The sequence below is a fragment of the Lissotriton helveticus genome, chromosome 11 (genome assembly GCF_964261635.1).
Source record: "Lissotriton helveticus chromosome 11, aLisHel1.1, whole genome shotgun sequence".
NCBI lineage: Eukaryota > Metazoa > Chordata > Amphibia > Caudata > Salamandridae > Lissotriton > Lissotriton helveticus.
Genome location: NC_136072.1, coordinates 838,813,608 through 838,825,691, shown reverse-complemented (window position 1 = coordinate 838,825,691; position 12,084 = coordinate 838,813,608). Strand labels below are relative to the sequence as shown.

General features: G+C 42.6%; 1 protein-coding gene and 1 long non-coding RNA gene across 3 annotated transcripts in view; one reads left to right on the top strand and one right to left on the bottom strand.

Annotated features, from left to right (window-relative positions):
* The window catches only part of AIFM3 (AIF family member 3), a 337,117-nt gene that overhangs the window by 202,190 nt on the left and 122,843 nt on the right, over positions 1–12,084 (top strand). For both annotated transcript variants that reach the window (XM_078667038.1, XM_078667037.1), the window contains exons 6-8: positions 921–965; positions 4,520–4,616; positions 8,954–9,066. In XM_078667038.1, the coding sequence (XP_078523164.1) occupies positions 921–965; positions 4,520–4,616; positions 8,954–9,066 (255 nt within the window). The remainder of the gene's footprint in view (positions 1–920; positions 966–4,519; positions 4,617–8,953; positions 9,067–12,084) is intronic.
* Positions 1–12,084, bottom strand: part of LOC144792156 (uncharacterized) — a 60,042-nt gene that overhangs the window by 7,770 nt on the left and 40,188 nt on the right. The gene's annotated exons all lie outside the window — the stretch shown is intronic.

Here is a 12,084-nt window from a genome sequence, read left to right as displayed (position 1 = left end):
GAATTTTATATTGCTATTGTTTAATTTACTATGTACTTCTGTGAATTTTGACATATTTTGACATTGTTATTCTTAATCTACTTCGTACTTTTGTGAAAACATAATAATTGTAGTTGGATGTGAAACAAGCGATTTGTTTGTTTGTTTATATGTATAAAGCACATCTTAATGCCATAGTTAACAATAAATGAAACAAAGAGTTTTAAGAAAAATAATTATAAAGTGTGACAGATTTTACTTAAACAATTTTTGTGAAAACTAACCCTTGGCGGAGTTCGCGGACTTGCACTTCGTGGGACACCGCGAAGTGCAAAAAAACCTCTGTCACATTACGCGTAGCTCCGCAAGTGGCAGAGTATGATAGACAAATGTTGTTCGCAGTGATTGCACTGTGCCGTATGATTGTCTGTACTGTGCAGTCATCGTGGTACGGCCCCATTAACAGCGCAAGCGGTCCCTGCTTTCCTTATCTGATGCTCAAGTAGATTTTTACTTGGGCGTCAGCTTTCTCAACGCGAATGGGCTGTTTCTCAACGCGAGCAGTCGCGAGCATACGGGACCACTCGCAATGAGAAACCTGACTCCCCCGCATTGTAAAACTCGCCGGGAGGTTGATTTTCCACGCTCGCGCATGCCAACTTTATGTTGGCAATCGCAAGCTAGGAAAAATATCGCCAGGAGGTTGATTTTCCTTGCTCGTGGTCGCCGACTTGACTTTGACGAACGTGAGTGAGATAAAAAACTCTGCTACGCTATGCCCTCCCAGACCACCTAAGTTGTGTTCCAGAATCTTTCTGGTGCACTGTTAGTGTATTTTCTCATTGTCACCCAGTTTCTAAAGCGACATGCCATCATCACTTCATCTTTCCTTGTCTCCAACCTGCGGCATTTGCTCATTCCTTTTGTTTACCCGATTTCAGGTCAGAATCGAGAAGGAGAGGGTCCATATTCGAGCCAGCAAACAGGTAAGTGAGTCAAAGAAGTACAAATAATGTATAATGCACTAATCAAGGCGACTAAGCACTACTGTTAACAGTCTCATTCACTTAGGTGGGTTTTTAAAGCTTTCCAGAACTGTAGCATTTGAAGGATAGTCCTCATTTTGTCTGCAAAGGTAATTCCAAAGAGAGCAGGCCCTAGCCGGGGCAAGTCCTAGCTGGGGCAAGCCCTAGCCGTGGCTGCCTTCCCATCAATCTTCTATCTAATGCTCTTCGGGTGGATTACTAGTTACTAAAAAATATCCTGAGTCATCACTGTAAGGAGACTTCTGATAGCCACTGAAACCCCTACTTCCCTCTGACATCCCTTCACTCTCCTCCTCATTTTCAGCACTTCCTGTACTCTTCAATCTGTTAAAGAACTTTATCTTTTCAGTTCACCACATACTTCATCTTTTGTCTTGCTTTCATAGCTCTCTTCTTTGATTTTAAGACAGAACTCTGCTAATACAACATGTTCGGGAAAAGAAAACTTTTCAATTCATCCATTAAGATGATTATGATTAAAGTTATGATGAATATTATTAAAGAAACATGCCTATGCGTATAAACCGCTCGTCTATAAGATAAAGAAGTCAAGAAAATGATTTAACAGCACAATACAGACAAAATGTTATGTCCTGCTATAGCTCACCTACCATACCTAACCTACCCTACCCAACTAACCACATCTATCAGCTGTATCTACCATACATGACCTACCATACCCATCGTAACCCATCATACCTCAGTATCGTACCTCCTATCATACCTACTCACCATACCTCATTTACAGAGCCAGCCAACCTGCCATGCCTAACTTACTGTACCTAGCTTCTCATCCCTACCTATCGACCCTGCCTACTTTACACAGTCTTCTTTACCTAATCTACAATAACTAAACCACCACACTTCTGTATCTACCATACTAACCTACCATACCTAAACTATCACACCTAACGTACTTACTACGCCTAATCTATCATTTACCTAACCTGTCATACCAACTACCCTATCAACCAAGACCACAAAACCTACCTACCATATAAACCCTGGCACAACTGCCTACAGTACCTACCATACTAACCTACATAATGTAAAATAACTACAATGGCTAGTCTATCGTGTTTCTTACCAGTCATACCTACCTACCATTCCTTACCTATTCTACAATACTAAACCTCCTTACCATGCCTAACATACCTATCAAATTTACATTCCATATTTTTTACATACACTACATTTTTACCTACCATTTCTACCTAACATAACTATCATAGTTCTCTACAATATCTACAGTAACTTACCTACCATAACTTACCAATGGTTTCTAATAAATCATGAATTCCATGCTATAACTACCTACCTGTTATACCTACCTACTTTACCTAACCTACCATCCCAAACATATTATTCCTACATGTCATAACTTATTAACTATCATACCTAACTACCTATAATGCCTTACATAAACTATCTAACCTACCACACACCTTACAAAACTACCATACCTACATGCCATAACAACCTTACCTACCTTACCTATCACACGTTGCAGCCTTAGTCAATTTATTCTCGTGACAAACATCATACAATCTAATTTCCTAGCATGAATATCTTCATACTGTCTTTATCTTTTATGGTACATTCTCTTTCTAGAAACGATTTTTAAAAACTTTTAAAAATGCAGTTTTTTGCACCTTTGTTTGAAAACGAATGCTCTCAGACGAGAGCACCTCTGCCCCCTGTGAAATGGTCTTTAAATCAAACTGTGGTTAGTAATAATGGCGCTTTAAGAGGCATATTTACAGCTTACCTTCCTAAGAAACTGCTTGAGAGGACTCTCAAATCTCACTATAAAATGAATTCTATTTAAGCCCTGACAAGTTTTGAAGAAAGTTATTTGTGCAATATACCGTCCAATACAGTCTTTATAAATTTAGCTCTAATGTTCACGAACACAAATGATCAAACTCCTATAGTTAAAACTGGGATTTATTTGGCAGGGAGGCTGGAAGTGGAAAAGGATTGTGGAGGCGCACATATCTGATTAATCAGTTTCACTGCAGGTGGCAGGACTCTGAGGAGAAGCCTACCATGCATAACCAGGGCAACTATTCAATCTGTAGGTGTTCAGCAGCATAAATGTGAATTGTTTATCATTACACGAAATAGTGACAGTATAGCACTCTCTCTCTGCAGTAAATGACCTATATGCACCAGTGCACACATGCGAGCAGTGTTGTAAGTGCAGCACTGCTATAATGCATTGTCCTAGGTACAGCGCTTACAATACTGCAGATGACGTTCTAAGCACAGCATAGTTTAGTCAATATTCCAATAGATCATTTCACTACTGCATGCGGCGATTCAGGTACTCCTTTCTGGTCGACAACCAGGTGGGGTTCAGAAATACTGCAATAAATATTGCAAGGCCATTGCTGCAATTCCATTGTAAAGTTCCAAAGTGCAATGCTGCATGCAGTAGTACAGGGGCAGCACTGCACTCAGCCTTCCAAGCACACCAATGCACGTCTGTAAGAAGCATTTAAAGTGCGGTGCTGCAACCATGCAATGAATTTTCAAAGAGAGCACATTTTCAAAAGGTGCTTTGCCAGACTGCAAATATATTCCTGATGCAGCACCATACTACAGCCTAATAGTTTCAATGACAGCACTGCGATCTATGAATAAACACTTAAAGTGCTGTATTGAATTGCTGCAAATATTTTTTTCATGTGAAGATCTGCAGCCTGGCATGCAATTCTGCAAGTGCAACGCTTCCTTCATGAGTTGCTCTGTATGCATCTCTGCAATTACAGCTACATTGTTGCAAACACAGCACTGCCGTCCTTCAACCCACCTTCAATGTACAGCAATAAAATATTGCATGCAGTGTTCAACATTCAGCGCTGTGCTGTCGCAACAATGTTTCAAATGCTGTGCTGTGATAGTTCAAGAAATATTCCTGGTGTGCCACTGCACTACTGAAAGTAATGACACTTAATTACATCATGACCTGCATCAAGTACAGTACTGCAATGCTGCAAAAAATGCAAGTACAGTAGTGCATACCTGTTAGCAGTGTTGTGTGGAGTACTGCAATTATGCAAGGTATTTTCTGAGAATGCCACAGTAATGTGCATCACAATATTGTATGCAACACTCAGCAAGCAAATTAAAGAAGTGCTCAAAATGCAGCATTGCCATTGTGTCTGTTGAGATGTATTGTTTGCTTTTGGACCAATGCGTGATGGTCGCTGATCACAAAGAAAGGATAAGGGTGTAACTTATCAACATTAGTTGTGCCCTGATGCACAGGGACTTGCTTCAGAGGAAAGGCCACTCTACTGTGCACCTATCACCTCCCAGGCCTTGTGCACTGGACTGAAATCATCATGGACTTTCTCTTCCAAGACAGCTGCAGATTTAACATGGCCAACGAGATGGTAAAGCTGGTAGGGCTGTTTACTGCCAGGAAGACTTTGGGAAATCCAACCACCTACTTGTACCATAATAATCTGCTGTCTTTCTGTTCGCAGGCGCTTCAGTCTCAGAGGAGGACCAAAGTGATGGCAAAATGTATCTCCCTCAACAACTACAACACCAGCACTACAAATGTTCTGATAATTGGAGCAGGTACCACAGATTTTTGTTTTGGCTAAATGAATAATGGGACAGGTTGCTGGGGTGAAAACCAGGTAACAGCATGGTTTTGTTGTATGAGAGCCTTGGCGTGACCAATGAAAAATCCGGCCTACGTGGCAACAAGAGTCTAATTCAGTTGTTCCTGTCACCTCTCTTTCGGTTACAGATAACATAGAATGTATACTACACACAGAATAATCTATCTAAAAGAAAGCAACAGCATTTGTTTGAACCTTCCAGAATTGTCATTCACTAGTCCATGATCTGTGTCTCCTCCCTGGGTGGACAGCCCAGAGCCACTCATGAAAAGGTTGCTTGACAATTAGCAATTTGAATGACAGAGCTCCAACACAGTGCCATAAGTCATTTCACCACAAATAATGTTTTCCTTCAGATCTTCCTTTTTTCTATGTAAACCCATATCCTTTTCCAATCCTTTTTCATTAACCGCTTCATCTCTCACTCCCCCAGGGACATCAGCACCATAATGGCATCCTGAATCCAGCCCGCCGATTCCGTGACACATGCAGCCCTCCACAGTGATTATATCACTCACAACTTCCACTAGTGGAGTGGGTCTGGCCTCCTCAAGGAAGTGCATATTTTTGCTTTGATCCCCCTTCTTTTTTTGCCCTGGACATCTGGCCTGTCTGACCTCTGTAGTAGCCTCATTTGCATGGGCTTTGTTCAAAAGGACAGCTCTTTTAGGGTTGAATAGTTCCATTCCTGCCACTTTGGTAAATTGCCTCTATGTGAGCCGACATTTTGAGCACGTGTCCAAATGCACCGGTGGGGTGGGGTAGTGAAGGAGAAGGAGAAGGTTTTCCTTCTGGCACCTAGAATGTAACATGCTCATTTATTATTGCATGGTTTCTGGAGCACGGCTCCAAAAACTGCTTAGAATTTATAATCTAGTAGAAAACTATTGTTCAGAAATTTTTGAAGAAACCCAACACCAGCTATACACCACATAGATCATCCTATATGAAAAGACAATTGAACAAATGAGATTTGTGCTACCTACAGGTTTCTGAAATATTGATGACAGTCTGGCTAAGTCTGAAGGTTCCACTGGGTCCTACATCAAAGCCATTACCATGATTCCGACCCGGCAAACTCCATCCCTCCTTGTCCATTTCCGTCATAACCTGATTTACAAAGTGTCTCTGCACTAGTGGGGAAGGCCCCACAGTCGTGGCGAGAGGCCCGCACTCGTAGCTGGACCTCTGCAATGACAAACTGCAATGCTGAGATCCCACCAGGAGTGCGGGCCCCCGCCACGAGTGCAGAGGCTCTTTGTAAATCGAACCCTTGATCTTCTGCCTCCATATTTTTGTCCTGTCGATTACTGAATATTACTCTGCAGACTCCTTATCTTTCTTATTACTGAAACCTGCACCTAAAAGCTGGGCCCCTGGCATTTGTCTGCACATTACAAATAATAAACAAGAGACAAAAAAACTCAGCTGAAGTACTGAACACAAAGAAGGCCACATTTCTACCTGCCTGCCTGTCATTAACACTTAGGGGCTGATTTCAATGTGGTCTGAAACGGCTCCAACCATCAGTCCGAGCCGTTCCGAAGTCATCGAAATCGGTTGTTCGGATTCCTTTCTGACTGACCCATTTTGATGGGGTTGATGGGGTTGGTCAGAAAGGAATCCGAACCGGATTTCCGAATGGTCTCCAACCAGCTCAGAAAGCCCGCTGCCATTTGGAAATTCTCCATCAATCCCTCGGGCGGCTCTTTCCAGCCGAGGGATTGCGATGGAAGATTCCCACAGCCTGTCTGTGCCGGTCTTTCTGACACAGAAAGGTCATGGGAATCCACCTTTGGGTGGACCCATGGGTGCAAGCCCTCTGGATGGCGGCCTAGGGGGCACCTGTTCATCCCTGCACCCGGGGGTAGGCGTATTTAGGTGCCTGCCAGGGGGTGCAGGAATGAACTGCACCTCTTCACTTTACAACAAGAGCATGCATTCTGGTCGGAGTGCATGCTCCCATTGTAAAGAATAGGAATGCGACCGATCAGTGTTCGGTGGCATCCGAATTGCTGGGTTGGGACAGACAACATGAGATCTACAGTCCCAGTTCCCAGACGATGCGGAAGGACTCAGATCAGTCCGACATCGTAATCAGGGCCTTAATCTTCATGCCTTTGGTTGGAGGAACAGCCACTACACTAAGGAGGAGTCCTGCACAAGAGGGCTAATCCTGAAAAACATGTAAATCTACACCCAGAGACTGGGACCTAATATGGATTTGGATTTACTCATTTGTAGAATTCACAAAGGTTTTCCCAGTTATGCATAGAAAGCTGAGGTTTACAATTGTCCACTGCAATTGTGACTATGCAAAGTCGCATATGCATAAGCAGTTTATCTAGTGAGCCCCTCAGCAAAATGATTCCAAATGCTGTATTTTGAAATATGATAGAAGTGTTATAAATGTCAGCTTTTTTCTGGAATAGTATTTTATTGAGTTCTCACAACATCATATTTCAACTGTGCGTCTGTACATAGCCCCGTTGCCATGTACCCACTCTCCCCTCCCACCACCCTTGGAGTCACCCCTTCCCAGTACAGTGTCCAAGGTTCCATTTCTGCTTGTTACGTCGGTGTTCTGATAACTGGCACTGACCCCTGTTGTTGTGCTAAGAGCCTTTATTTGTCACTTTACCACTCATTCCTAATCCGGTCCTCAATTATCCATTTCCCGCCGATCCACCCCATATTTTATCTATTTATTTTGGACATCCTCTACTTTTGTATATCACCGTCTCCCTTGCATAACATAAGTTTGTTTCTCTTTTCCAATATTGCGATTTCTGAGGTGCTGCGGAGTCCCATTTAAGAGCTAATTCACGTTTGGCAAGAGGAAGCCCGGATTAGTAAGGAGTTTTTATAAGATGTAGCATCAATGTCCTTCCATATCCCCAGGAGCGCCGGGCTGCATGTGGTTCTATATATATTTTTGCTGCTTTCTCTAGTCTCAGTGTGACTCCCTCCCAGAACTGATGAAGGTGCGAGCAGTCCCACAGCGTGGGATAGACTCTGGATGTCTTCCCACATCCCCATAAGCATTTCTCATCTGTGGCTCTCCCTAGTTTATGTAGGAGTACCTGGTACAGTACTCTCTATGGAGAACTTTTAGTAGTATCAGTCGACACCTAGCTCTGATTGCTACCTCTCTAGGGAATTTGAAGTGCATCCTAATTTCCCCACGTCTGCTTGCCAATGGTCTCTTAGGCGTTCCAAACTATGCTGAGTGTTTCTTTGCACCCTCAGGTACATGAGAGATATCACTCTACTGGCCATATGACCGTCCAGCAGAGTGCTCCATTGGATCCTAATCCTGCAGCACCACCGCCCTCAGCGCGTGGCGGAGCTGAAGGTACTTGAACACCTTAGGGGGTGTCATGTCATACTCAGCCCTAAAGTGGTCAAACGGGATTATACCATTTGCGTCCCAGACCTCAGCTGAGGTAGAGATGCCTATGTTGCCCCAATGTTTAAACCTCTGTCGTTTTGTCATTGGGCCAAGGTTTGTGCCCAAACTCAACAGGGTTTTGGTGTAAGCCTCTTGTGCCATACCATTTTTTCATTTAATGTGTGCCAGATGATGAGGACTGTCTCTGGAGCTGGCGGGCTTTTTTTTGTATTTTGCCTCCATATAACACATGTAGCTACCCATTCTTCTCTATTGCCTGCCGATCAAGGCTGAAGGTCGGGTACTCTTGCCACATATATATTATGTTGACCTGTGCAGCCTGGTAGTGCTTTTGAATGTTTGGGAGCGCTATGCCTCCTTCATATATAGATCGCTGTAAGGTAGGTAGTGCTATCCTCGGTGGACCATCTCCCCAGAGCAGGGATCATATTACTGCATTGATGGCATAAAACAAATTACTGATGTACAGCATCCGGGCTATTTTGGAGTATGTTTGTGAATCTGGGCAGGGCAATGATTTTAAAGAGTGGTGCTTTCCACAGTAGTGACAGGGGCAGGGTTTTCCAACATTTAACGTCTGTCTCCAGCCTCCGGAGTAGTGGAAGTAAGTTGTCCCTTTAGTGGGACTTCTCCCCACTGGAGATTCATAGTCCCAAGCATTTAAAATGTCTGCCCTCTATCACCAGGGGCATGGGGAGACCCATGGTTGCCTTCCAGATGCCCATTGGGAATATCAGGGATTTTTCCCTTTTAATTCTCAGTCCGGACTCCCCCCCCCCCCCCCCCCCAGATTGTCCAGATACAACATGCACATAGCGAAATGTGTATAAATTCAATTTTGATATTGTATAAATATATTCTTCTCTTCTCCCCAACAGGGCCTGCTGGACTGATGTGCGCAGAGACACTGCGGCAAGAGGGGTTCTCAGATAGAATTGTGATGTGTACAACTGAGAAACACCTACCTTACGACCGGCCCAAACTGAGCAAGGTTTGTGACTCTGTTTCCGCTGTGAAATTCAGAGAAGTCTGGGTAGGGAAGTCTGGGGTGTGTATCAGTCAATGGTAGTATGATATCAAAGGTTGACGTTTATTAGAGGAAGCATTAAGGACTTAATCATGTACCAAGGGTTACTTTCCTTTCATATGTTGCAATCACGTACCCTACACAGAACCAGTACAACCTTGCTGCTTGGCACTCTGTGCTACTGCATCAAATGAGGATCAATCTTATATAATAATAGGGGATCCCAATTAAAAGGACAATCAATGATGCGCCTTAAATGCCATGTTCCTCTATTCCAATCCTCTCATCTCTTCTACCTATGTCCGTCAGACAAGATCTCCGGTTATCATCCTAAAATCTTTACATGAAACAATGGTCTCCAGTTAATTACTTGTACTTTGTGAGCAGAATATCATACCTTATTTACCTTTTTTATATCGCAGAATATTATGACATTAATACAAACTATATTCCACATTGAGACCAATGATAAAGAATTGATTCACAGTTAAAAATAGTGTGGCACTTGCATATGTGTCCACTTACACCATAAATGTCCCTTATGCACAGTCATAAAAATGCTATTTATTTTTTTATAAAGTTTTATATAGCCCAAACAAGATCCCGAAGGATATCAGAGCGCTTTAGAAAAGGATGGAAGGCAGGTAATAAATGCAATATTGACATTTAAAAAAAGCATAATAAAGATGAATAATTACAGTACAAAGGGGTCAAAGGAGAAACATACAACAACTAATACTTATCAGGCTAAGAGGGAGCAAACAAGGAGGTAAAGAAGTGTGGCATAAAACGAATGTTTAACAGTTGGAGGATCAGAGATTTCGAGCGGATGATCATAACCCATTTAAGGTAAGAACTTGTTCATTAGGAATCTTTTGGCTTCCAGTTTGGGAGCAGCCGTAGAGGAGATTCTGCATACTTCAGGCAGAAGAGAGTTCCAGATCTTCGGGGCAGCGCCGGAGAAGGCTTGTTGGCAGGCTTTCCCTTTGATATAAATTTGTGGTTTCAAGAGGAAAGAGTTTGCACTTCTTGAGGGTCTACCGCCCCCAGATAGTTCAAGTTTTCGAGCTTGGTAACTGGGTGTTTTGAAATGTAGGACTTTGTGTACCAAACAAGCCATCTTTAGCTGAATTTGAGCTTCGTAAGGCAATCATTTAAGGGATTTTAGGACTGGGGATATGTGCATGTCTCTTTTGGTACCTGTCACCAGCCTACCCACAGCATTCAGAGAAGCCCTTAGAGTAGCCAAGGTATATTTGGGGAGTCCTCAGAGCGTAGCGCTGCCATAGCTAAGTCTCGGCAACACAAGCACTTGGATCACCTTCTTGAAATCAGACTGTGGAAGGAATGGTTTGATATTTCTGAGTTTCCTGATCAAGTGGTTAGCTCCCTTACACAAATTGCTGATATGAGTCTTCATGTTCAGATGCTTGTCTAGGGTGATTCCAAGTAATTTGGCTGAGTTTATAATGAAGAGGGAGCAGTTGAAGGCAGTGAGGTGATTTAACCAAAGGTCTGTCATGGGGATGTGGTTCGGAGGAGAGATGAGAAGGAATCTGTACACAGTCATCAAAGTAACTATTATTAAAATAAGATAGGTTCAGAGATTCCCAAATTATACCAAATATGCCTGATAGTCCATTCACTTAATTTCTCATTTCTGTATCCTTTCTTCAGGACAGTATCAGTGGTGCTGGAACCATTTTTAGACTGGGAGTGTTGCCATTAAAGTTCTTTTCGTGAAGTCATAGTGTGGTTCTGTAATTCTCAAACCTGACTCCATTTTAGTCTTGCCCTCACGTAGGCCTGTGAAGTAGGCCCAACGAACAAGTGGTCTGCCCTTCTGAGTTCGTGCATATATTAACTTGGGTTTTTCTGACTCTGAATGAACTGCAGAGAGAGAGTAACCCTTTTCACCTGAAACTGACCTTTTGCAAAAACCAGTTTCACTAGCTGATCGTTGTCTGAGTTTTTCAATCACTGTTCAGGACCTCGTTAACCTTTAGTTTCCCTGCACATATCTTATCCTTAACAATATCTAAATTGTTTCTTTCCTTACGACTTTCTTTTCTAAACATGGGTTTTTGCAATGTGTCGTGACTGCCATCTGGTGTTGCCTTTTACTAGGTCTCAGAAGTTAGTCTGCGAGCAAAGCAGTCTGACCTTTTTTGGGTCATATATACATTAACTTAGGTTTTGTTCGTGCACTGGAGTTAATTTCAGAAGCTGGCCTTTCACCTAGAATTGACCCTGCCAAGCCAATTTCCCTGCAAGATCGTTATCCACTTTTCCCAATCACCATTCAAGACATTTGTTAACTTTTAAGTTTCTTTACGTTTCTGTTATCTTGCACATTATCTGAAACTACTTTTCTTTACTGTTTCTTCATTTCATGGGTTACACTTTCAATTAAGGGTTTGTTCGGCCCTTCCAGATTATTATTTAGATATGCCTAAATATTAACTTGTGGGTTGGGACACTGTAAAATGAGCTTTACTGTATGATGCTGTGTGATGTCATGTATTTTCTATTGGTTGAATTTTGGTGCAGAGGTGTGCATTTTAAATGTACCTTTTTGTGTATAAATAGGGATGTCTCGCCTTAGTAAAATTGAGCAGTTTCTTGAGTTGTACACCGTGCTGTATTACTGGAATTTCTGCTACTAGCTGCTGCTAATAAATTTGATCTCTGACGCCACCTAGAAGTATTCCGTGTCTCTGTATACCAAGGCAAGGGAACCCAGGGGACTTTGGCCGTGTCCCTGGCGCCGCTGGGTACTTGAAAACCCAGTTCTTCAATAGGGACTGTGATAAATCCAAGCATCTTTCAAAAAAACAAGTGTAGCAAATTTGCCATTCCCATTCAGCAGGAGAGTGGTAAGGGTGTGGTATATAGTTGGTGATGCAGTTTGGAATACTGGTGTGGTAGTGCACTGTAATTTACAGTCACCATATTTTCTGTTGAAAGGGCCGTTTATTTTGC